The 24,151-nt window shown below is 39.0% G+C and overlaps 1 protein-coding gene and 1 long non-coding RNA gene across 3 annotated transcripts in view; one reads left to right on the top strand and one right to left on the bottom strand.

Annotated features, from left to right (window-relative positions):
* The window catches only part of PHEX (phosphate regulating endopeptidase homolog X-linked), a 226,664-nt gene that overhangs the window by 170,271 nt on the left and 32,242 nt on the right, over positions 1–24,151 (top strand). For both annotated transcript variants that reach the window (XM_009197333.4, XM_003917492.5), the window contains one exon: positions 19,370–19,424. In XM_009197333.4, the coding sequence (XP_009195597.1) occupies positions 19,370–19,424 (55 nt within the window). The remainder of the gene's footprint in view (positions 1–19,369; positions 19,425–24,151) is intronic.
* LOC110742111 overlaps positions 8,381–24,151 on the bottom strand; it is a 54,144-nt gene continuing 38,373 nt past the window's right edge. The window contains exon 5 of the long non-coding RNA XR_002519463.2: positions 8,381–9,115. This is a non-coding gene — a long non-coding RNA (uncharacterized LOC110742111). The remainder of the gene's footprint in view (positions 9,116–24,151) is intronic.

Raw genomic sequence — 24,151 nt, 5'->3', positions numbered from 1 at the left:
GGCTTACTACTCCTTAGGGTACTTAAGTGTGTCTAATAATAGTTCCATCTCCAGGGTTCGCCCCTGCTCAGCCTTTTTCTTGCCTGCGAAGGGCTAATCCTATCAGAGGTTTACTGAGGAAGAAGCCATTTCAGGGTAAACCAATGGTTTCATGAAAGCTCATGGGCAGAGGGGTTTTCAACATGAACAATTTGAAACAGTATTTTAATTAAGAGATTCAAGCTGTTTCTGTTTTCCTAATGACCAGTGCTTGCTCTCATTGTAAATTATATTCTCAGGCAAGATGACAAGGAATCCTTTGGGGGAGTTTTATTTTCCCCTCTCTCCTTTCTGATTTTCCGGACTACAAATTAAGACAGGTGGAGTTTCTTCTTACACATTTCCCCACTGGGTTTCCTGGGACTTCCCCCACCCTACAACTGCCTTCTTTTTGCTTCACTGAAGAAGTGAAAAATTGAGGTGATTCTCTAAAATGAACATCTTTATTGATTAGGGGCTGATTCTGACAGCATGTGGCCATCTGTTTAATTGGGTTTTACATCTAAGATGTAACTATACTTAGTAACGTGATTTATGACAATTTCATTCAGTTCCCATTATCACTTTCTGATTTATGCCACTTAAATCTGCTTCTGCATGCAATACAGACTTGAGTAGAAAATAGAAAAACCTGTAGTTTTTTTTTTTTTTTTTTTTTTTTCAAATCCATGCCTTTGTGTGGAACCCTATGATTTGTGGCCATCTTTCAATGTTAGATTTTTACAGGGTGGTTACAACTTCTTATTTTTCTTCCCTTGTCAAGCTGAGTAGCAACATCTCTAGACATGGAGCATAGTGTGAAATTATAATGATTTAAATCTGCTGTACGAGGAGTTATACTCAGTAGCTGTCATCAAATTTAATTATATTTGAATAAGGTGGTTAAAGAGGAAAACAAAGATCTGAGATGATTGGTGCTTAACCCTAACTTTGTGATAACTGTGACACTGATCTCGCTGCTTTTCAGAGGGGCAAGGTAAGAACATCAATCGGAGATCTAGTTTGTATGGCCTTAGTCAAGGTTTTTATCCTTCCAGACCCCTATTGTCCTGTCTGCCACATGTTGAGGCTATCTAGCCCATAGGGTTTAGGGGAGGATTTAATGAGATGAATTTGTAAAGTGCCAGCACATTGCCAAGCTCAGGGCTTGTATATCTAAACCTGGCATGCCAGGAATCCCTGCGATAACAATTGTGTCACAGGACAAACAGCAAAATATAAAGATTGGCAGGGGGGATTATTTCAAACTTTTGCCCTCAAGAGATCTTAGGCCGGGCATGGTGGCTCACGCCTGTAATCTCAACACTTTGGGAGGCTGACACAGGTGGATCACCTGAGGTTGGGGGTTCGAGACCAGCCTGGCCAACATGATGAAACCTCATCTCTATTAAAATATAAAAATTAGCCAGGCTCAGGAGGCTGAGGCAGGAGAATCACTTGAACCTAAAAGGCAGAGGTTTCAGTGAGCCAAGATTGTGCCACTGCACTCCACCCTGGGCGACAGAGTAAGACTCTGTCTCAAAAAAAAAAAAAAGACATATATTCAAACAACATTTTTGAATATTAATAAGGCACAACCAATTTGGAAAAGTGTTTGACAGTTTGTTGATATCTCCTATTACCCAGAAATTCCACTCCCAATAAAATAAGCAGATCTGTATGCCTACCAAAACACATGTACAGGAGTGATCAGAGCAGCTTTATTCATAACAGCAAAAACCTGGAAAAAACCTAGTGTCCATCAACAGAAGAGGTAAATATGTTGTGGTATATTCTTATAATTGAATCTTATACAGCCATGAAAAAATGAACCGTTCCATATTATAATATGTATGCATGCCACTGACTAAATGCTGAGTAAAAGAAGCCAGGTGTAAGACTAAATACTGTTCTGTTCCATGTGTATAAAGTTCAGGCACGGGCAAATAAATCTATATGATAGAAGCAAAATAATGACTACCTTTGTTGGGGGTATTGACTGAGAGGAGGTGTGTGACACATTCTTTATCTTGATCTCAGAGGTGGTTACACAGGTGATACAAGAGTAAAAACTCACTGTGTTCTATCATTAAGATTTGTGTCTGGCTGGGTATGGTGGCTCACGCTTGTAATCCCAGCACTTTGGGAGGCCAAGGTGGGGGGATTGCTTTAACCCAGGAGTTCGAGACTAGCCTGGGCAATATAGCAAGACCCTGTGTCTACAAAAAAACAACAAAATATTAGCCGGGTATGGTGGCATGCGCTTGTAGTCCCAGCTACTCTGGAGGCTAAGGTGGGAGGATTGCTTGAGCCTAGGGGTTTGAGACTGCAGTGAGCTATGATTATGGCACTGTACTCCAGCCTGGGTGACAGAGCAAGATCCTGTCTTTAACAACAACAAAACTTTATGCTTTTACTGTATGTTAAGAGACACCGCAAAATAAATGGGAAGACTGCTCCTTTTCTCCATAAAAATGTTTGGAACAGCATATGGTATGCATGGACATCTTGAGCTAATAATAGGTTGCCTCAGGCTAAGTCTCTAGAGGTATAGACCAGGGACTGGCAAACTTTTTCTGTAAATTGCCAGATAGTAATATTTTTGGCTTTGCAAGCCATACTGTCTTTGTTGTAATTTCTCAACTCTGCCATGGCAGCCATGGACAATTCATAAACCAATGAGCCTGGCTGTGTTCCAGTAAAACTTTATTTACAAAACAGGTGGCAAGGCTGCAGTTTGCCAGCCCGTAGAGGAGCATGCTTTGAGAGAATGGGCTCCAGTGTGCCATTGAGGAATGTTCTGACTCAGCTTCCATGGTTCTTTGGATCTATTCAGGTAGTGGTAGTGGTGGGAAGAGTGAACAGCTCATATTTGGTTTTCATTTCTACTAACATAGATTGATCTTTGGAAGAAAATTCATGTTAAGTATTCAATATCAATGAATATTTGAAAAGCACCTCATTTAAGTATTTAGTTTGTATTTTCGTACATCTCAAATCAAGTTAAAGAAGTATTTTAAACAGATAAGATCTTGGCTTCAAAACAAGCATGGCCTAAGGGCTAAAACCAATGATTTTATTATCTTTGCTGTTATACACAAGGGATTTTTTTCCCTCAGTTTAATCACAGATATTCTGCTAAAGAAGATAAGCCTTTGTCCAGAGGCTGGGCTTATGCTGGCATCGAATTATGGAACTAATCTGGAAATCAAACATAGATTTGTTTTGCTGTTAAGGATATAACTGTGTTTCAAACTGGGAGAATTTCTCATACTTCATTGGCTCTACCTGAAACCATAAAGTAAAAGCTAAGTTAGCAAATACTCACCTGTGGCTTCTCTTGGAATGTAATGAAATTAAATCTTTGAATCCACTTGATGTTGCATTCGGGGACATGGGAAAATAAGGCTCGTATATAGAATTTGAGAGTAATCTTCCATTGTTTTTAGAGCTAGAAAGAAACTTAGTGGTCACCTCATCCAAATTTCTCATTACCTAAAAGAGATCCTGACACTCAGAGCATTCTTAGTAATTTTTTTCCACTTTTTCACTTGATAAGGCCCCAGTGATTTTCACTTCCTGGTATTCATGCCCCTGTCTACTCCCCTGCCACACTGAGTAAGGCTTACCACGGTAACTAATAGCATGCTATGGGAAATTCTGGACTACGACTTCTGAGGCTGGGTCATGTTTTTTGGATTGTTCACTCTGGAGGAAGTCAACCACCACATTGTGAGGGCATTCAGGGAGCTCACAGAGAGGTCCACATGTGAAGGAACTGGGGCCCCCTGCCCATTAGGAGCACCATGTGAGTGCATCATCTTGGAAGTAGATCCCCAGGACAGCCAAGCCTTCAGATGACTGTGGCCCAGGCTGACATCTTAGCTGCAACCTCCGAGACACTGATACAGAACCACCCAAATAAGCTGTTTCCAAATTCCTGACCCAGAGAGATGGGGAGATAGCAACAATGTCATGATTTGTTACACAGCAAGAGGTAACTAATAAAGCTATTAGAGCATGCCCAGGTGCTAACTGAGTTTGGTAGGAGGGTATATAACATTGTGTGGTGTAGTGGTTAAGAGTGTGAGCTCTGAAGTATGACAGTTTGATTTTGAATCTTGGCTTGGCCACTAGTAACTTGCAACCTTGGGCAAGTTACTTAACATCTTTAAGCTTCAGTTTAATTATCAGTAAAATGGCGATAATAGTAGTAACCATCCTATAGGGTTGTTGTGAAGATTAAATGATGCTATATATATAATATCTAATGTTATCTAGTATGACATTTTATAATCTAATATTAGATATGCAATATATAATATTAATATATAATAATAAATGTTAATTATATCTAATATTAATATACATTTATATATTATAAATTATACATATAATATATAATATAATATTTATATAATATATCAATATGTAATATATAAGTATATATTAAATTATATATAACTTCTATATGTTAATATTATATATAATATCATTTAATCTTAACCCTATAGGATGGTTACTACTATTTTATATATGTGTATATATATGAATATAATGCTTGGCATAGAGTATGGTTCATAGTAGGCACTCAATAAACATTAGCTATTAGTCCTTGCTTTTGAGGAGCTGGGAGAGAGACACTTGTTACCAGGTCATTTAGAGGACATCATGGTGAGTGTGCAACAGAAGGGTGTGCAATGCATTCTGGGAGCCACAGTGGAGGGGCAGTTAAGCCTTGGGGAGTCAAGATTGGATTTCCAATGAAACTGATGTTTGAGTGGACTTTGGAAAGAAAAAGAAATTTCTCTGGGCAGAGAAGTGAGATTAGGGCATTCAGGAAGCAGCACATGGCTGCTTTGATGCAAAGGCAGCAGACATGGCTGAACATAGCACAGAACAGGCTGTGAGATGGCCACAAATGCTGGGGCACAGCTTACACTGGTGGAAGAGACAGCAAAGGGAATAATGGGAGATGATATGCGGAAGGAAGGCTTTGTGGGTCGTGTCAAAGAATGGGCCAGAGAGAGCTAGTATAGTTTTTGTCGGGGGAGGGGGGCACAAATAACTTAAGTTTTACTTCTGTATTAGTCTGTTTTCACACTGCTTGGTATTTGGTATCTTGGTATTTCAGACATACCCAAGACTGGGTAATTTATAAAGGAAAGAGGTTTAATGGACTCACCGTTCCACATAGCTGGGAGGCCTCACAATTATGGTGGAAGGAGAAGGAGCAGCAAAGGCATGTCTTACATGGTGGCAGGCAAGAGAGTGTATGCAGGGGAACTCCCATTTAGAAAACCATTAGATCTCATGAGACTTATTCACTATCATGAGAACAGCATGGGAACAACCTGCCCCCATGATTTAATTACCTCCCACTGGGTCCCTCCCACAACATGTGGGAATTATGGTAGCTACAATTCAAGATGAGATTTGGGTGGGAACACAGCCAAACCATATCAACTTCCTTAATCCTAATATTAGAGATCATGGCCTGGAGAGGGACAGATTGCAGCCACTAAGACCAGTTAGGAGTTTTGCAAATGACTCAAGAGAAGGACGGGGAGGGCCTAAACTTAGGCAATGACAGGGGTGAAGAGGAGTAGGAAGTGGATAAATCAAATTCTAGGAGATGATTCTCAAATAACTGCATAATGATAATGCAGATAGCACAGTGATCCTCCCTTATCCATGGTTTTGCTTTTCATTGTTTCAGTTACCTAGGGGCAACCAAGTTCTGAAAATATTCAGTAGAAAATGCCAGAAGTAAACAGTTCGTAAGTTTTAAACTGTGTGCCATTCTGAGTAGCATGATGAAATCTCTTGCTGTCCAGCCCTGTGCCGTCTGGGACGTGAATCATCTCTTTGTCCAGTGTATCCATGCTGTATATGCTACTTGCCTGTTAGTCATTTAGTAGCTGTCTCAGTTATCAGATCAACTGTCACAGTGCTTGTGCCCAAGTAACCCTTATGTTACTTAATAATGGCCCCAAAGCATAAGAGTAGTGATGCTGGCAATTCAGGTGTGCCAAAGAGAAGCTTCCTTTCAGTGCGAAGGTGAAAGTTCTCCACTTAAGGAAATTTTAAAAGAAATCATATACTGAGGTTGCTAAGATCTACAGTAAGAACAAATCTTCGATACATGAAGTTGCGGAGGAAAAAAAAATTTGTGCATTGTGTACGTGTGTGTATTGGTTTGGTACTATCTGAGGTTTCAGGTGTCCACCAGGGGTCTTGGAACATATCCCCCAAGGACAAGGCAGGGGACTACTGTAATTTTCTAACTTTTCCACTAGGGCTTTACAAGACTTCCATCAAATAGAGATTATAACTGTTCTGTGCAGCTACACTTTGCTGAGAAACCATTAATATGCCAAGCATTTTGCCAGGTACTTTAATGTATGTTATCTCTAATCTTCACAGTAGGTCTATAAACTTGGCATTATGGGCTTATTTTACAGAAGAAGAAACTGAAGCTCAGAGAGGTGATGTAACTTGTAAAAGACTGCACAACTAGCACATTGCAGAACTGGGAGTATAACCCAGCTTATCTGATTGCATCCTGTTTATCGTCACACTACACTGTTCAAAACTGGATAGGAAATGTGAGAATTACAGTTATGCGATAGGCTGGGTGCAGTGGCTCACACCTGTAATCCCAGCACTTTGGGAGGCTGAGGTGGGTGGATCACTTGAGGCCAGGAGTTCAAGACCAGCCTGGCCAATGTGGTGAAACCCTGTCTCTACTAAAAATACAAACGTTAGCTGAGCATGGTGGCCAGTGCCTGTAATCCCAGCTACTCGGGAGGCTGAGGCGTGAGAATCACTTGAACCTAAGGGCGGAGGTTGCAGTGAGCTGAGATCATGCCACCGTACTCCAATCTGGGTGACAGAATGAGACTCTGTCTCAAAAAAAATAAAATAAAAAATAAATAAAATAAAAAATAGCTATGAGGTGATATACATGAACACGCTCTGAGAAGGTTAAGGGTATGATATAAATGTGTTAGAATAATCATTATTATATCATCCCCTCATTCATGCTGCTCTTTCACTAGTTGGGGGATTGTTTCTCTTCTGGTATGGAAATAAGATATTATAGAATGTAGGGCAGCCAGGAGGTGAGAGTGAGAAGTTCAGATGGTCCCCAAGTCCTACTGATTTCATGTCCAAAAGGGAAGTGGCATCGAGCAGTTCATTATTGCCTCTTCTAAGAAGGCTGTTCTCTGCAAGCTTTTTGGCTAAGCCTGTGATCTCCTTGGGTCTTTAGCTTATGGGAAGAGTGGAGGAGGGGTTATTCCATAAGCTAGCTTAAAAGGAGTATTTAGATATACTCCCCCAAAAGGCTTTACTTTCCAAAATTTACACTGAGATTTTACAAGTTTTGTTAAGTGAAGTCATGAACAAACTTCGAATAGTTTACGAAATTGGCAGATGATGCACTTAACAAGGTTGTGGAACACCCACTACAACTTTTTTTTGTTTTTGTTTTTGTTTTTGTGATGGAGTCTCACTCTGTCACCCAGGCTGGAGTGCAATGGCGCGATCTTGGCTCACTGCAACCTCTGCCTCCTGGGTTCAAGCGATTCCCCTGCCTCAGCCTCCTGAGTAGCTGGGACTACAGGCGCTCACCACCATGTCTGGCTATTTTTAAAAAATATATATATTTAGTAGAGACAGGATTTTGCCATGTTGGCCAGGTTGGTCTCAAACTCTTGACCTCAAGTGATCCACCTGCCTTGGCCTCCCAAAGTTCTGGGATTGCAGCCATGAGCCACCATGCCCAGCCCTGCTACACCTATTTTAAGGCATTCTTGTCCTGGTCTAGTTGAGGAATTTGGAGGTCCTGATACAGTCCCCCAGTTTCTGAAGCCTAACCAAGGAGGGTTGTGAGAATGGTGTTCTGGGTAGTATCATGGGAGGACAAAGGTAGCCTCATCTGGAAAGCTCTGCAGTCTCATGGGATTCTTGTTACCGTGGTAAGTCCCAGAACCAATGCCTGTAAGGATGCAATTTGCCACTTGAAGGGTATTTCTAAATGCCATTTTCAGACACAGTGCACTAGGCAGGTTGGCTGCAGGGCTGGTAGTAGGAAAGCATGAAATGATTATCAGAGTCACCCTGGTTAAAGACAGGGTGTGAGTGGGGCACTCACTGGCAACTGCCTGGATGTAAGTAAGCCAGGGTGAGGTGAACATAGGAACCTAAAAACCAGCCATGGGAACAGGAGACAGGATGTCAGGGAGAAATCTCATTGATTGACCTTGATGGTCACAATCTCATTTGTCTTCTCTTTAAAAAATAAATTGTCTTTTACCCTTATTACAAAAATAGTTCATAATTATTGTAGAAAATCTAGAAAAATTTTAGCTGAACTAAAAAAATTTAAAAAGTTAACATCATTTAAAGATAGTCATGGTTAATACTTTTGTTGAACACCACTGAAATGTACATTTATCTACAAATGTTTTACAGTTTACGGACTCATCCAATAGTACTACTTTTTCCCCACTGAACATTGTAACATGAATATTTTTTTCCATTTATTACATATTCTTCGAAGTCATTGAGTGTAGTGTTCAACTGAGAAAACACCTTATTTAATTACTTCCTAATGGACATTTCGGCTGTTTCCCTATTGTTAACCCTCTGTATTGATAAGTTTTGTGACTTTTTGTATAAAACTGAGACCATTTCTTTAGAGTAAATTCCTAGAAGTGGAGGATTTCCTGTGTCAAATGGTGTGTCCCATTTGAGGGTTTTGAAATGCGTCTTACCCAACTTCTCTCAAGAAAGCGGTACAAATTTGTATTACCACTAACAACAGATGAGATGGTTTAACCTTTAATGAGTTGCATCTTAAAGATACTGTTGGAGGAAATGAATAGAGAGACTTAGTTTTTTGTCTAATTGATATGGGGAAAATGTTAGTCACATTTCATTCTTGAGACTATTATTGCATAACCAGATACCGTTCAGTGAACCCACATAAGCATTTGCCGAGTACCTACCATGCTCCCAGGACTGGGCTGAATATCCCTGCTGCTAGTGTCAGTTTCAAATACTTAGTACAGCAATCAATAAATGAGAAGACCTGTTGGAATATAAGTAGAATATGAGACACTGAGCTTCATAGTGGAAGGAAATTAGTGTTTTCTTTGCCAGATGTTGAACTATAGCAGTGGTTTTCAAAGTGCAGTCCCTGGATCATCAGCATCCCTTGTGATAGATGGGCATTATCTGGCCCTACCTACTGAATCGGAGACTCTGGGATTTGGGCCCAGCAATTTATGTTTTAACAAGATCTTAACTACCAAACTTCTGCAAGATGCCAAAGATTGAGAACCACTGAGCTATAAAAATGCAGCACAGGCAGAAGAGGTCAGACTTGTTGGGTAAAGGTGTGGTGACTAACTTCTGGTTTGCCTGGGACCATCCCAGTTTTAGCACAGAAAGTCTTGCATCCCAGGAGCCCCTTCTGTCCCAGCTAGATAGGGATGGTTGGTCACCCTGGTAAAGGGTGGCAGGGGTGAAGGAAGGCGCTCTTCATTGCAGCCTAAAGGTAATTATGGCAGAAAAAGAATAGAAGGGCCAGCAGAGAAGGTTTCAAGATGGAGGGCAGATTTCAGAAGCTGCTTTCTGCTTGTCAGCTCTATGCTGATAGATGTGGTGGCAGGAGGTTACCTGCAGGAAGCCAGCAGATGGCTAAGGCATCTTGCTGAATCCCTTGACAGGAGTCACAGCTGTTAGAACTTGATACTTTCTGGAAAGGGGAAGGTTGGCATTCACCAAACTACTGCAAGATGCCAACTTGAAAAAAAATCCATGATTAATCTTAGCAGTGATGACAATGAAATCATTTTACAGCAAAAACCATAACCAAAAGTGCTTTGTAATTGCAGCAATTTCCATGTCCTGACTGATGGCATCAGATTCTAGAATGGTGTCCAGCTTATCTGATTACAAGAACTAATCCTGAATAAGATGTAACATTCATTATTAGAGTAAGCATTCATCCTGGATTTTCTAAAGCAGGTGCAATTTAAACTCTTCTTGTTCTTTACTACAGTCATAATGTATAAGGCATGTAAAGTTTCAGTTTTGAAAGTACAGTGTGCAAAACTGTAATAAAAGTAATCATATGTTACATTGTTACATGCATGGTGTTGATGACAGACAGGAGGGCCGATTTATAGATCACTTAAACATACAAAATTCCTTATTTTTCCTAAATCAACAGTTCTGAACCTGTTTGCATAGTCCAATTACCTGGGGAGCTTTTAAAAAATGCTTATGTTCAGGGTTCCATCCCAGAGATTGTGACTTAATAGGTTTGAGGCAGGGGCTTGGACATAGATATTAAAACAAACAAACAAACAAAATTCCCCAGGTGATGTGCATTTGGGGTTGAGAATACTGTACTTACCCTGATATAAACCAATGGGTCCCAACTTCAGCATGTACCAGAATGGCCTGAAGTGCTATTCAGTAGGTCTGGGGAGGTGGGGGTGCAAACATTTGCATCTCTAAGGAGTGCCCTCGTGATGCTGATGCTGCTGGTCTGCAGACCAAGATTTGAGCACCAGTTTCCTAAACCATTCCTACTCCAAACCCCAAATAATCATACAAACCACATCTATCACCCATTAGCTAGACATGTGAATAAATAACTCCCTCTCAAAACATTTCTGCACATCTACTCCCACATATCCGGTATTTCTTTTTTTTTTTTTTTTTTGAGACGGAGTCTCGCTGTGTCGCCCAGGCTGGAGTGCAGTGGCGCGATCTCGGCTCACTGCAAGCTCCACCTCCCGGGTTCACGCCATTCTCCCGCCTCAGCCTCCGAGTAGCTGGGACTACAGGCGCCCACCACCTCGCCCGGCTAGTTTTTTGTATTTTTAGTAGAGACGGGGTTTCACCATGTTAGCCAGGATGGTCTCGATCTCCTGACCTCGTGATCCACCCGCCTCGGCCTCCCAAAGTGCTGGGATTACAGGCTTGAGCCACCGCGCCGGGCCTCCGGTATTTCTTTTATCTACTGAGTTTAAAACATATTTCAATTAAAAAGCATACTTTAGAAAGCTTGGTATAGGTTTACCTTCCTCTTTAGGTCTTGCAAAATAGGATTATTTGTCTAGTGGTATCCTTTCTCCCCCACTAGATTGTAGGTTCTTTGAGGACATTTGTATGTTCAAAGCTTGCCCATGTGGCTTGGAACATCATAGGTGCTCAGTAAATGTTAGTAGTCAATGGTTATGCATAGAAATTGCATCATCATAACCAAACCCTACTATTCCCAATAGTTTTTATAATGGGATCTAAATAGACTGACACTCCAAAATTAGGATCATAAAATATATTCACTTAGTGAAGTGGACGCTATTGCACAGGACAAGTAAAATAAAGAAGTGAGCAGAAGGTAACTACAAGTGAATTTCACCAAGAAGTACAATAATGTAGATAAGATGATATATCAGCAGTAGCTCTGAAATGTGGACTAATACATAGAGTAGTTTAGTAATACAAGCACACACTTAAGGCTTTTGAAAAAAAAATAACTGTCACAACTTGTGCTAAAGCCACATTAATACATCAAAAAATCCACGCAAACAACCAAATATCCCATTGTTTGACAAAACTAATAATGCAATAGAAGGTATTGACATAGTCCACCCCTTAACAAAACTATCACAAACATCCGCACTGAAAGAAAACAGACACAGGTACACACTTAATGAAAAACCCAAGTATATTTCTGGAGAAAGCAGCTACGGCAAATATGGAAACAGATTTAGTTCAATAAACAGCTGAATGTGTATGCTGGTCCACACATCCTCAAGCCCATTTAATTTTCCTTTGGAATTTTCCCTTGGTCACCTTTTTTTGGACTTAATTTACTTTGTCATTTGCCCCTGGCTCTGTCACTTCTGTCCCAGAGGCTGCTGGAGGGATCCTAAATGAAAAAAATCAGTAATGCTAATTCTTTCAGAGGAGTCAAAAGAGATGTTGAATTTAAGAATGAAATGCTCCTAAAGGTAGATGAGTTCAAGTTGTCTTGCATTGTGTTACTATACTTAAAAAAGTTTGCTATAGAGAAAGGGAAAAAGCACATGGTCTGGGTTTCTGAAGACCTGGCAATGAAAGTTGGAGGCTTCCTATTTTGTAAAATCTGACTAAACATGGAAATAACAGAAAAAGATGTCTGAGTCTGGTTCACAGTTGTCTAACATCATCAGCATTTGTAAGGGTTAATACTAAAAAAAAAAAAAAACCTCCAAATAACATAAAATTTTGAAAGGTAATGTTTTAAAAATATTTTCTGCATAACTTTTCTGAACCATACACTTATGAATATGGAACTTAAATTTAATGCTGCAGTAAAGTGAAAGCAACAATGAATGTAGGGAAAATGGATTAAATTAGTTCAATATTCTCCAGGCCAAAGGCCTTGGATCAATATTTTGTCTAATTTTCTCTTTCCAGCATATATCACAAACATAAAAAGGAAGAATATTCCACTTTTATTGGGGGTCAGCTGGGAGGGCTAAGAGGATACAGGATTGATGGAATTTGCATAAAACTGGGCAGGACTTTTTAGCTTGTTAATATCTGTATTGTGATTGAAAGTTTATTGGAAAAATGTGCTGATCTCAAAACTACACTAGTTCTGCCATGACAGCAAGAGAGTGGAACCAACAAATTCTTTCATCTAGAAAGAAAATGAAAACCAGAACTTGAATAATGGAATGTATCTCAGATCTGGTACTGAATGTGGAAAATTCGAGAAGTAATACATTGGTACTACTAACGGTTTTAAACTTTGGCTAACAAGATGTACTCATAATGGTAGGTAATGCTTCAACAACCCAGTCATCCGTCTGAGTTTCACAAGATACAATATCAGTTCATTCAAGTATTTATTGAGTGCTTACTATGAACCAGGTATTGTTCTAGCTCTGAAGATATCACCATTAAAGAATAGTAAAAAATAAAAATCCCTTTTGTCATGGAACTTGCATTCTAGTCGGGGAAAGACAGAAAATGCATACAAAGTAAGTTAAATGTATCTTAGATAGTGGTTAAGTGTTATGATGAGTTACAAAGCAAGAAAGTGGGTAGGATAACATCCTGCCCCTTAAAAAAGCACTAGGGAAGGCGTTAATGAAAAGATGATCTTAGCCTACACACCTGAAGCGAGCCATACAGATAGTGGCGGAAAGTAGGTTCTAGGTTAGGGGAAGAGAGGGGTAGGGCAAAAGGAAGATTATTCCTTTTTTTCCATGTCCTTCTATCCAGTGTGAATTTGCTAGGCCTGAGTATATTTATTTATTTGTTTTATTGACATCTGAGCTGTGGAATAATGGGCTACATTTGTTTTCTTCTCTATACTTGTTTGTACTAAAAAAACTCTAATTAATGCAGCTGACAATAATGTGTACTGAAACCCAGACACATTGAGGCATTTAACTTTTCTGGGAAAGTTGTAGCTACCGTCGGCGTATGATTTATGACTATAAAAGTCAAATAGTTGAACCTGGGGTAATCACCCAGTGAATGCGATTGGTTCTTTGGCAATTGTGTCCTAAACAAAAGCACTCTGTCTTTTATGATCAGCATTTTGCTAAGCTCCAACTAGGTTACTCCACATTTACTGATAGGAGAATTGTAATGAGAAACACCAGTAAAAATGAGAGGTTGACCCCAGTAGAAAACCAAAAGCAGGTTCTTGTGGCTTTCCCAGGTGCAGATTTGAAAGAGACACTATTACTGATAGATAAATAAATAATTAGGTTATTACAAAGAGCAATATTTTCTTTTGTCAGAATTTTAATCACTGAAATGGTATAACCACAATTTGTATTTTTGCCTGAAATAGGAGTGGAATTTGCTGGTGTTAACAAATGCAAGAACAAAATAATACTATGTAAGCTTAGTTAACTGTTTTTCAATAGCCTTCAGAAGAATTTTCTATAATACACACATACTTTTTTTTTGAGATGCTAAAATAAATTTTAATAATTGTTACATAACATACTGTGTATCTATTTGATGAAATCTACCTCTGTGTAATAATTATTAAAGTAAGTCTTGAAATGTATGATACGAATATATTAGTTTTTTGGGTACAATTTCCATGAAAATACGTAAATAAGAAAACAAATAACTAAAATAAGAGACAGGAGGTTTTTTATAATACTGTTGTCATTGTATGAAATTACTCTATTAACTAAATTAACCTGACATTGTCACTCTTAAAAGCAAGATCTAAACAAAACTAATTCTCAAATTTATTTAATTTTAGCAATTTATTTAACCGAATATATCCAAAATATTTTCATTCTAATATGTAATCAATATACAAAAATGATTAAAGAGATGTTTTATATTATTTTTTCATACTAAGGCTTGAAAATCCAGGGGGTATTTTATTTCATTTATGTATATTTATTATACTTTAAGTTCTAGGGTACAGGTGCACAACATGCAGGTTTGTTACATAGGTATACATGTGCCATGTTGGTTTGCTGCACCCATCAACTTGTCATTTACATTAGGTATTTCTCCTAATGCTATCACTCCCCCAGCCCCCCAACCCCCGACAGGCCCCTGTGTACACACACACTTATTTCTAAAAGAATTAATTTTAATTACACAAGCCAATTATCTTTGGATAATCAAATTTAAAACATGACATTTATGTGTAGAGCCCTTTTTATCAGCCACCACCCCAAATCCTGATTTTCTTCAAAAGGTAACCACTGTGATCACTTTGATATGTATTTTATGACTTTTAAAGAATTTACATATGTATACACATATACAGACAATACATGTATATGCTCACACTGGTAGGATAGTTATGTAAGAAAATAAATGGTATTTATATATCTATATCTGTACCTTGCTTTATGCCAACAACATGTCTTGGGGGTTATTTCCCATGCTGGAATGTTAAGACCTACCTCTTTCTTTTCACTTACTGCATAGCAGTTCACAATATGGTTATACCATAATTAATTGCCCTCTTATTTGGACATTTAGCTTGTTGCACACTTCTCAACTACAAGCCATGCAGCAATGAACTCTGTAGTGCCCTTGTGCAAGTGATTGGGCAGTGGTTTTCACTGTGGCACCCAGACCAGTAGCATCTGCATCACCTGGGAACTTGTTAGATACAAATTCTTAGCCCTACCCTAGACTTACTGACTCATAAACTGAGGGTGGGGCCCAGCAATCTGTAGTTTAACAAGCCCTCCGGTGAATCTGATGCATCATAAAATTTGAAAACCAGTGGCAGGTATGTCTGTATGTACAGACATACATGTGTGGATACAGTCAGTTCTATAACGTAACATATGTGTTCTTAAACACCACTGTGCTATGCAAAAGTATGTACTAAAAGGCCACAGGGCTTATGAGAAAAATGAGGTTGGGGCACAACAGTTAAAAACTTTATCAGTGACGCATTAAAAACAAAAGCTGGGAGCCCAATACAGATGATAGCGCAGTTTTATACATGTTAAATGGGTAAATACACAAATGCTACAGTAAATATGGCACCTTCCCTTGAAAAGACCAGAAGTTTGCTTGTGTAAGTTGGTATTGGAGGGGTTGTCTCCTGTGAGTTTTTGGGTAGCGGCGGAAGGAGGGTTACATGAAATTGGAAGGTAAGTTGGTTTAACATCAGATGTGGTGAGTGTGGCTCCTACCCCACGTGGTGAACTGAGGCAGTTGGTCATGTTGAGGTGTGTGCGTGTGTGCATTTTGTGTATTCCTATATGGCTCAGTCCATTTGGGTGCAGTTTTCTGCTTTTTCCTAGCATTTCTTGTGGATAAGCAAATGTGAAATTGGAGTTATGTTCAAATTTTCCCCCAATGTATCAATTTCCTTGGAATACATTTGCCTTTTCAATACAGGTGTCATAGCTGTATGTATGGATGCTGACTCTTTTGCATACATTACACAAAATAACTCCATACACTGTACTGAATGCTGTTTTTCACTGAATATTTCTTAGAGCTTTTTCCATATCACCACATAGTTACTCATTTTTTTTAATGGCATTTAAAGCATTAAGAGATGACTAAATTGATCTCCAAAATGCTTGCAACAACCTACACTCCCATCAACATGCTTCCTACACTTTGGCCAATATGACCTATTATCACATTTATTAACTTTTGCCAACCACTAATTAAATGTCTCTCTCCTTCCTCTCCCGCCCTCTCCTCCCTCTCTCTCCTCCCTCACCTCCACAGAGACATTTACATTGTGAGGAATGCCTCTCATAAGTACACTGATAGAAAAAGAACTTTAAAAGTGTGAAACAGGTGGCGAGGTGGTGTTGAAATGCTAAAAAAAAAAAAAAAAAAAAAAAAGGAAATGGATATGAAGAAAACATAAAAACCTATTAAAAAGGCAGAGAAAAGGAATTTCCTTTCTACTTATTTTTCACTTCCACCTTTGCTAAATACATCTTATCCACTTTATGAGATAAGATATTGAGTTGACCCTGTAGGGATTCCATCTATCACTCTAGCTGGTTGACGTCTCCAAAAATGCAGCTTACACTATTAATCCATTCACTTCAGCAAAACATGCCTAAGGGCATCAGATTCTTCTGTTTATCAGTATTGGGTTCCTTGGCCCCAAGAAGCTCAGCAGATACAGCTGAACAGAGTGATGTGATGGCTTCAGCTCTTGAGTCTGGGGCTTCTAACAGCAAAAGTGACAGAAAAAGTGGCTCATGCAGGTGTCAGATGTTTTCCTGTAAAGAGGTTGGCAATGGATGTAAATGCTTCCAGCTGAGCACATTACCAGGCAGGATAAGCCATAATGATTTAATAATGAAATCACATTGGTTTATGATCATTGTTCTTATTAGGAAATATCATTGCTTTTTGATGATTTATTATGTGAAACTGAGTTTTCATATAAACACTGTAATTTGCATTTATATGTAATATATATTTGCATATGTATATATATCTGAGTCAGAATGACTTACTAAAAGTAATCACCAAAAAAAAAAGAGGATGCAATATTGATGTAAATATGCCAAAAATATTTAAGGAAATGTAGAAATTATGAAGATTATTATGATGTTGCCGCTTCAAAATAATATTAGATGCATTTTCCTTTATGTGAAAATGGCAGAGAACTAGTAGCCGGAACAATCTCTGTTTTGCAATAAGGCTTTTGCACCTTGAAATCACAAACTATGATATTATTAATAAAATATAAAGAATATATATGAGGGTTATATAGAACCACCATTTCCCTTCTAAATTAAGGACTTGCTTTCCTGTCCTCGTTTCTCCTCATGTGTGGAGAAATGGAGAGAGAGAAAAAAAGTTTGGAGGAGAGAGAGAAAATGGAGGAGAGAGAGAAAATGGAGGAGAGAGAGAAAAAAAGAAGAGGGAGGAAGAACATTTTGACTTATAAAAGAGCTTTCAGTCTCATAGGGCCTAGAACAGTTGCTCTGGAGCAGTGAAGGACACTATAGAAGGCTTCTCTCTCTCTCTCTTTGGTCATGATTCTTTGCTCTATCAGCTGTGATGACTTGTAAGTACAGTTCCTAGGATCAACCCAGGGTGCAAAATTTAGTGGTGAGTTGCAAGGCCAAAGCAAAGCATGTCTCTCACTCATCTGCACTCAATGTCAGGTACATAATTTGGGAAGCCCAGTGCAAAATAAAAATGTGGGGCCTCTTGTTCCAAAAGCAGGAAAAAATGCCATTGAGGGTGCTAAAATATAAAGCCTTGCCCTATCTTTCATGGCTTTTCTCTTTCAACTTGTCATGGTATTGTTTTATTTGCTATTCAATGCTATTATAAGAAAAATTAAAGATGTAAGTCATTAGCATGAGTGTTACTTTTCATCTCAATATTGTGCAATGTCAGTTTTAAATGCAAACATAAGAGCATTTAACTTGTACGTGGAATCACCAAAATTACACAGTTTGTATTTTGTAGCTTGTTTGTGCATATGTGTTTTGTTCTTACCAGCATGGAGGAAATGCTGAACAAAACTCAACTTTTTATTTCACTTCTTAATACATGTTCATTCTACCAATACTCTCTACCTTTGGTTTACTGACAAGTAAGGAAGGACTAAAAGGAAAAGAAACTATAGGTTATTGTATAAGTCTGTTCTCCCACTGCTAATAAAGACATACCTGAGACTGGGTAATTTATAAAGGAAAGATGTTTAATGGACTTACAGTTCCACATGGCTGAAGAGGCCTCACAATTATTGTGGAAGATAAAAGAGGAGCAAAGTCATGTCTTACATGGCGGCAGGCAAGAGAACTTGTGCAGGGGAACTCCCCTATATAAAACTACTGGATCTCATGAGACTTACTACCATGAGAACAGTATGGGGGAAACCACTCCCATGATTCAGTTATCTCCACCTGGCCCCACCCTTGACACATGGGGATTATTACAATTCAAGGTGAGATTTGAGTGGGGACACAGCCAAACCATAAAATTCACCCTTTCTCTGTCCTTTTATGTCATCATTTTCAGTGTAGGTGTTTGGCCAATACAGGGAAGTAACAGGTATGAGAAAGGTTATGACAGGATTCCTTGGACATTCATGTTTCTTAGAATGCCACTACCTTCTTTTGGTCATTGAAGCAAATTCTGGTTCGAATGAAAAGTATGGCCTCTTAGGGCTATCAGAGCTTACTCAGTTCTAGATGTATCATATTTACCTTGTATTTGTTTGGCATCTCACTAAACTCCTACGCACTGTGGGCCTGATGGAGTCCTGTGCTCCTGGGGCATTGTGAATGCTGTGTGAAAATGGGGCTCCTAGGAACAGCAGACACATATTGTGCACATTTTCTCTGCTCACACACACATGTTCCATTGTCTCCTCGGGCTCCACTAAAAAAATACAAGTTCAAAGATAAAATAGTTATGAATTTCAAGACACTGGCAGGAGAGGATTACATTAAGTGCAGAACCCTTCTCTGTGTGGGGCCTGTGTGACTACACAGGTTGCACGCCCACAGAGCCAGCCCTTTCTGTATCAGGCAAAGCTGCTGGAAAGCCTGAAGCCTCATTAGCATGCCATGTATGAAGGAGCCCAGCTCACAGCAGGCTGGACGTTGCCAATAGTGTACCAGTGCAAAATAGTTTCCCTGAAACCATTTAATACACTTATTTCAAACTCAGTTGAATTGATATCATTGAGACAGCTACGTCTCTTAGAGTGCTCCCAGTGCCAGGAGGAGTGTCTTTGAGATGGGTCTTTGAAACCTCAAAGTTATAGCTAGAACCAGGTACTCATCATTGAATCACTCTCTCTATATCTCTTAACATTTTTTCTTTCTCATAGGATTTCCAGCAGGAGAGCTCCAGAAGCCTTTCTTTTGGGGAACAGAATATCCTCGGTGAGTAAATGAGTAAAGAAACCAGTTACCAATTAGGAAGAACATGTTGCTTTGGTAGAGGACAGAAGAAACAAAGTCAGTGGTTATTCAGCAGAAAGATGCCATGGAATCTGGCATGGGTCGGCTGTACTCTTTTTGGGTATTTATTTTCTGATCCTTATTACCAGGGTGTATGACTGGACAGGAAGGCCAACTTATACATAGGTGGCTTTCATTTTTATGCATTTATTCTCTTACCCATTAACTCATACTACCAGTATTTGGACATTGAAGGATTGTTGGGATTTGAATTGATGGGATGAGTCTAAAACCATTCCAGATAGAAGAAACAATGTGAGATAAGGAGGAAAAAGTGTTTCTATAATGGCAGAGTCTACTTTGGCTAGCCAAATGGTACATGAAAGGAAGTAGTGGAAAAGAAGATTGAGGTTTGATATTGGAGGGCTCTGCATGTCAGGTAAGGAGCTTGGATACTAATAGGCAATAGAAAATATTGAAAGTTTTGAGCAAGTTAGATAATTGAATTTATCTTTAGAAACATAACCTAAGAGAGTCCTTCTGACTCTCATCTTCTGTCTCTCCCTTCTACTTATAAGGACCCTTGTGATTACATTGGGACCATTCAGATAATTCAGGATAATCTTCCTGTTTTAAGGTCAACTGATTAGCAACCTTAATTCCATCTGCAGCTTTAATTGCCCTTTATTGTGTAACATAACATATTCACAGGTTCCAAAGATTAGCATATGGACATCTTTTGTAGGCCATTATTCCACCTACCACATGTGTGTTACAAAGTCAGTTATCACCATGGGCAACTGGAGCTCAGTCTTGCTGGGGAACTGTAAAACATGCTTCAGAGTGATCCCACCTCAGGCACATGGGAGCTGGGGTATTTATCTATCCTCCAACTCACCTTCCATCATTGATTGAGGGCTCCTACCAGGGGTACCTGGCAGTGCCCATCCTAGGCCAAGAGGGCTCTAATGGCTGGAGAAAGTCCTTAGGCAACTAGTTTCAGGTGCTGACATTTGAAGGCTGTCAGATTGGTGCGCTCAAAAATAGGGCTAAGAGGACATGGGCAGTCATCGATAAAGCTTACTACAGGGAAGCACCATTGTTAGAATAAATAAAAATTCCAGGTTCTTATTTAACCAAATCCATTAATAATATCCCAGACCTCAGCTGCATAGTTTTCTTTGATGTTCAGATGTTTGGAATCAATTTGCCCTGCTTTTAAGTTTAGAAATATATATAACATATATTTCTATAATATACAAAAATTTAATATAAATTTACATTTATATAATATATATAAATTTAATATAAATTTATATTTATATTTATAAAATAAGTATAAATATATATTTATATTATATATATATTTCTAAAAAATTAAAGGTTTAGGATATTCTTTAAGTTCCCTTCAAACTAAAAAAGTCCTAGAATTCTTTGATTCTGCTTATTGTTGACAATTTAACTGAGCTTCTATTACCGTGATTATATAGCTGGAGATTAGGAAATAGTCTGGTTAGATTTTTGGAGTTATTGATTAAGTGATTTGTTTATTGGGTCTGTGAGCATGATTTTCTGATATAAAAGCTAAGATCATCGAAACATAGGAGTTAATGTTAGTGTCTATTTGTTTGTACCTTAGGCTAGGTCATAGCTAATACTTGAGTGTGAAAGAGAATTTTTTTTTCCTAAAGACTTCTTTGTCCTCATCCACTTAATGAATAGCTATTATGTATCATTTGGGTTCCCAGCATTGGGAATATGAAGATGCTAAAGACATGGGAGTCACGGTCCAGTGAGATGGCTTCCCATACATTCATCTATTCTGTATTAATAAATGGATAGCCTCCAGAAACAAGGGAGTGGGTATCCTTTCTGCTCACAGTGCTCAGCTTAGTCCTCACCTGAGTGTTGAGTCCAATTATGAGGCATGAACAAGTTGAATTATTTCCAGAGGAAAGAATCAGGACTGTAAATAGTTGAAGACAATGTTTCTCAAAGTGTGTGTTCCATGAAATAGTAAGAGAGGTAAGTCATCCTCCCCTTCCCTCAGTTCTGGGGAATCATAATAATTATCACCATAAAAGTTTCCTAGAAGCTCTGCAAGAAAGAAACCTATTTAGATGTGTTTAATACAACTACCTTTTTGGTACCCATTAACCATCCCCACTTCTGACCCCAGCCCCCCACCACCCTTCCCAGACTCTGGTAAACCATCCTTCGAAATGTAGAGGTTCCCAAACTCCCCTGCGTTTTGGGAAATGCTGATCTAGAATTCATGACTGAAGAATAAGAGTTGAAAGAACTTAATAACACTTGAAGGGGAACCTCATAACTGTCTGCATATTTTTGAAGGAAAGTTAAGGTGGTAGAATGACTTATTATATTCAGGAGATTCAGCAGGTGTTCAGTTAGAGGCTACACTAGACCAATAGATGGAAGCCATAGAAAAGACATTTCAGATCAGCATTATGGAGAGCTATTATGTTTAGACCTGCCCAAAGAGGGAATGGGTTACCTTAGAAGGGGATGAGCTCTTGGTCATTGGAAATACCTAAGCAGAGTATTATAACCATTTGAATGGGTTTTTCTAAAGGGGGCCCATTCCTCTAGTAAGAAGTTGGACCAACCATTTGAATGGGTTTTTCAAGAGGGGACCCATTTCTGTAGTAAGAAGTAGGAGTAGATGACCTCTAAGCCGTTTCCAACTCAGAAATTTTTATGAATTTATGATTCAGGCATAGGGCAACCCTTACTTGATAACAGTGTGAGTTCATGGTTAATCTAGACAGCGGTATAGTTGTTTTGTTGTTGACAGCAAATCTGTGTGCATATGTTAAACCCACTGAGTAATAAGAACAAAAGAGAAACTGAGTAGGTAGTAAAAGTGGTGTCTTCTCTATTTTATTTTTGCAAGACTAGATCTTCGGTGCAAGAAATCTTCCAGTTTCTGGCCAGCCAGTCACGGTTGCATTTTAAAAGGGAGAGTTTATTTTTTTATGCTTATTTATTTATTTATGAGATGGAGTTTTGCTCTTGTTGCCCAGGCTGGAATGCAATGGCGTGATCTCACTGCAACCTCCGCCTCCTGGGTTCAAGCAATTCTCCTGCCTCACTCTCCCAAGTAACTGGGATTACAGGCATGCACCACCATGCCCAGCTAATTTTGTATTTTTAATAGACACGGGGTTTCTCCATGTTGGTCAGGCTGGTCTCGAACTCCCGTCTCAGCCTCCCAGAGTGCTGGGATTACAGGTGTGAGCCACCACCACGCCTGGCCAATGACATGCTAATTTAAATACTCTTCATTGATAAAATAGAGGATGTGAATCTAATATTATGAAATATTATTATTGTCAGGCTTAGTCATATAAAATTACTTTTTCTTTGTCTCTTGTCCAAAGGATTGTGATTAAGTAACTGAGAATTGAAACTTACAATGATTCAATCATTTTCTGAATTCTCTATTACCTTTTGCAAATAGGAAGCTTGTTGGAGCAGCCCCTCTTAAAGGACATTCATTGCACAGCAATTTCTATAAGCTTCCATTGTTCATGCCTTCAATTCATCCAGTCAACAGCATTGACTGAGGGTTGTAGAGGACCAAGTACTTATTCTCAGAGCTGAGAGACCTGGAAAAACTAAATGTTGCAATCTGCACACTGATAGCTACTGCCTCAAAAATTAACACTATGTAAAATTACAAGTTTGTCCCACACTGCTATGATAGCTCTATGATTGAAATGCATAATTTCACTCTTACTTCTTTAATGAAGGTTTGCAATGATGGCAAAACAGTAGGAAGCATTTTTTTTCCAATGCAAATTACCTTACGGGAAAGAAATAACAAAGGAAAGAATTGCCACCAAGGGGAAAAATTAAATCGTACACCACTTCCTCGGGTGTAGTTGAGACAAACAATTAGCATGGTAAGGATCATTATGTCCTGTAATAACATGCCACTTTAAAAATTTCCATTCCTTCCAGTTATGGGTCCGATCTATTTGCTGGGTGACTTTGATGTTGCATGTCAGGAACTAACTGTGAGATATTTTTAGCATTATTGCAAATCTCATGAAGAATCTTCACAATAAGGATTCTAAGTGGTGTGTAATTCTCATCCACAGGTTAAATGACTAAATTAAGATACATATAGATCTGTCACTTGCATGAGATGGTAAAGTTAACTAATCAATTAGTTAAATCATTGTTACTTTCTTACTCTGCACAAAGTATAGAGGATTTACCAGTGAACAAGTAGATAAGGGAGTGGCCTCAATAGAACTTATATTTGAGAGAGAAAATCCCAGGCACATATATGGAAACCTCATTATTGATTTCTTCATATATTCTTAATATGCTTTGCTATGTAACAAAGCACCACCAAGCAACCATTTATTAGCTCATGATTCTGTAATTGGGCAGGACTGAGTTGAGACAGCTGGTCTCTGCTTTGTATGGTGCTGGCTGGGGTCACTTAACGAGGGCTGGAGGATCTAAGGCGACTTCACTCACCTGTGTGTGCCCCGGTTGGGCTGGCTCTTGTGGCTGGGGCATGGCAGGGCCTCTCTCTCTTCCTTTGGAGTCTCTCAACTTCTGGGATTTCTCGCTTTCTTCATTTGGCCTCATTCCCTCTAGCTGGGTAGTTGAACTTCTTTGCAAGTGACTTCCAAGAAGGTGGAAAATGGAAGCTACTTTCTTAAGGCCTAGAC

Source organism: Papio anubis, chromosome X (genome assembly GCF_008728515.1).
Source record: "Papio anubis isolate 15944 chromosome X, Panubis1.0, whole genome shotgun sequence".
Taxonomy (NCBI): Eukaryota; Metazoa; Chordata; class Mammalia; order Primates; family Cercopithecidae; genus Papio; species Papio anubis.
Note: the sequence above shows the minus strand (reverse complement) of the source record. Positions and strands in the feature narration are given on the sequence as shown.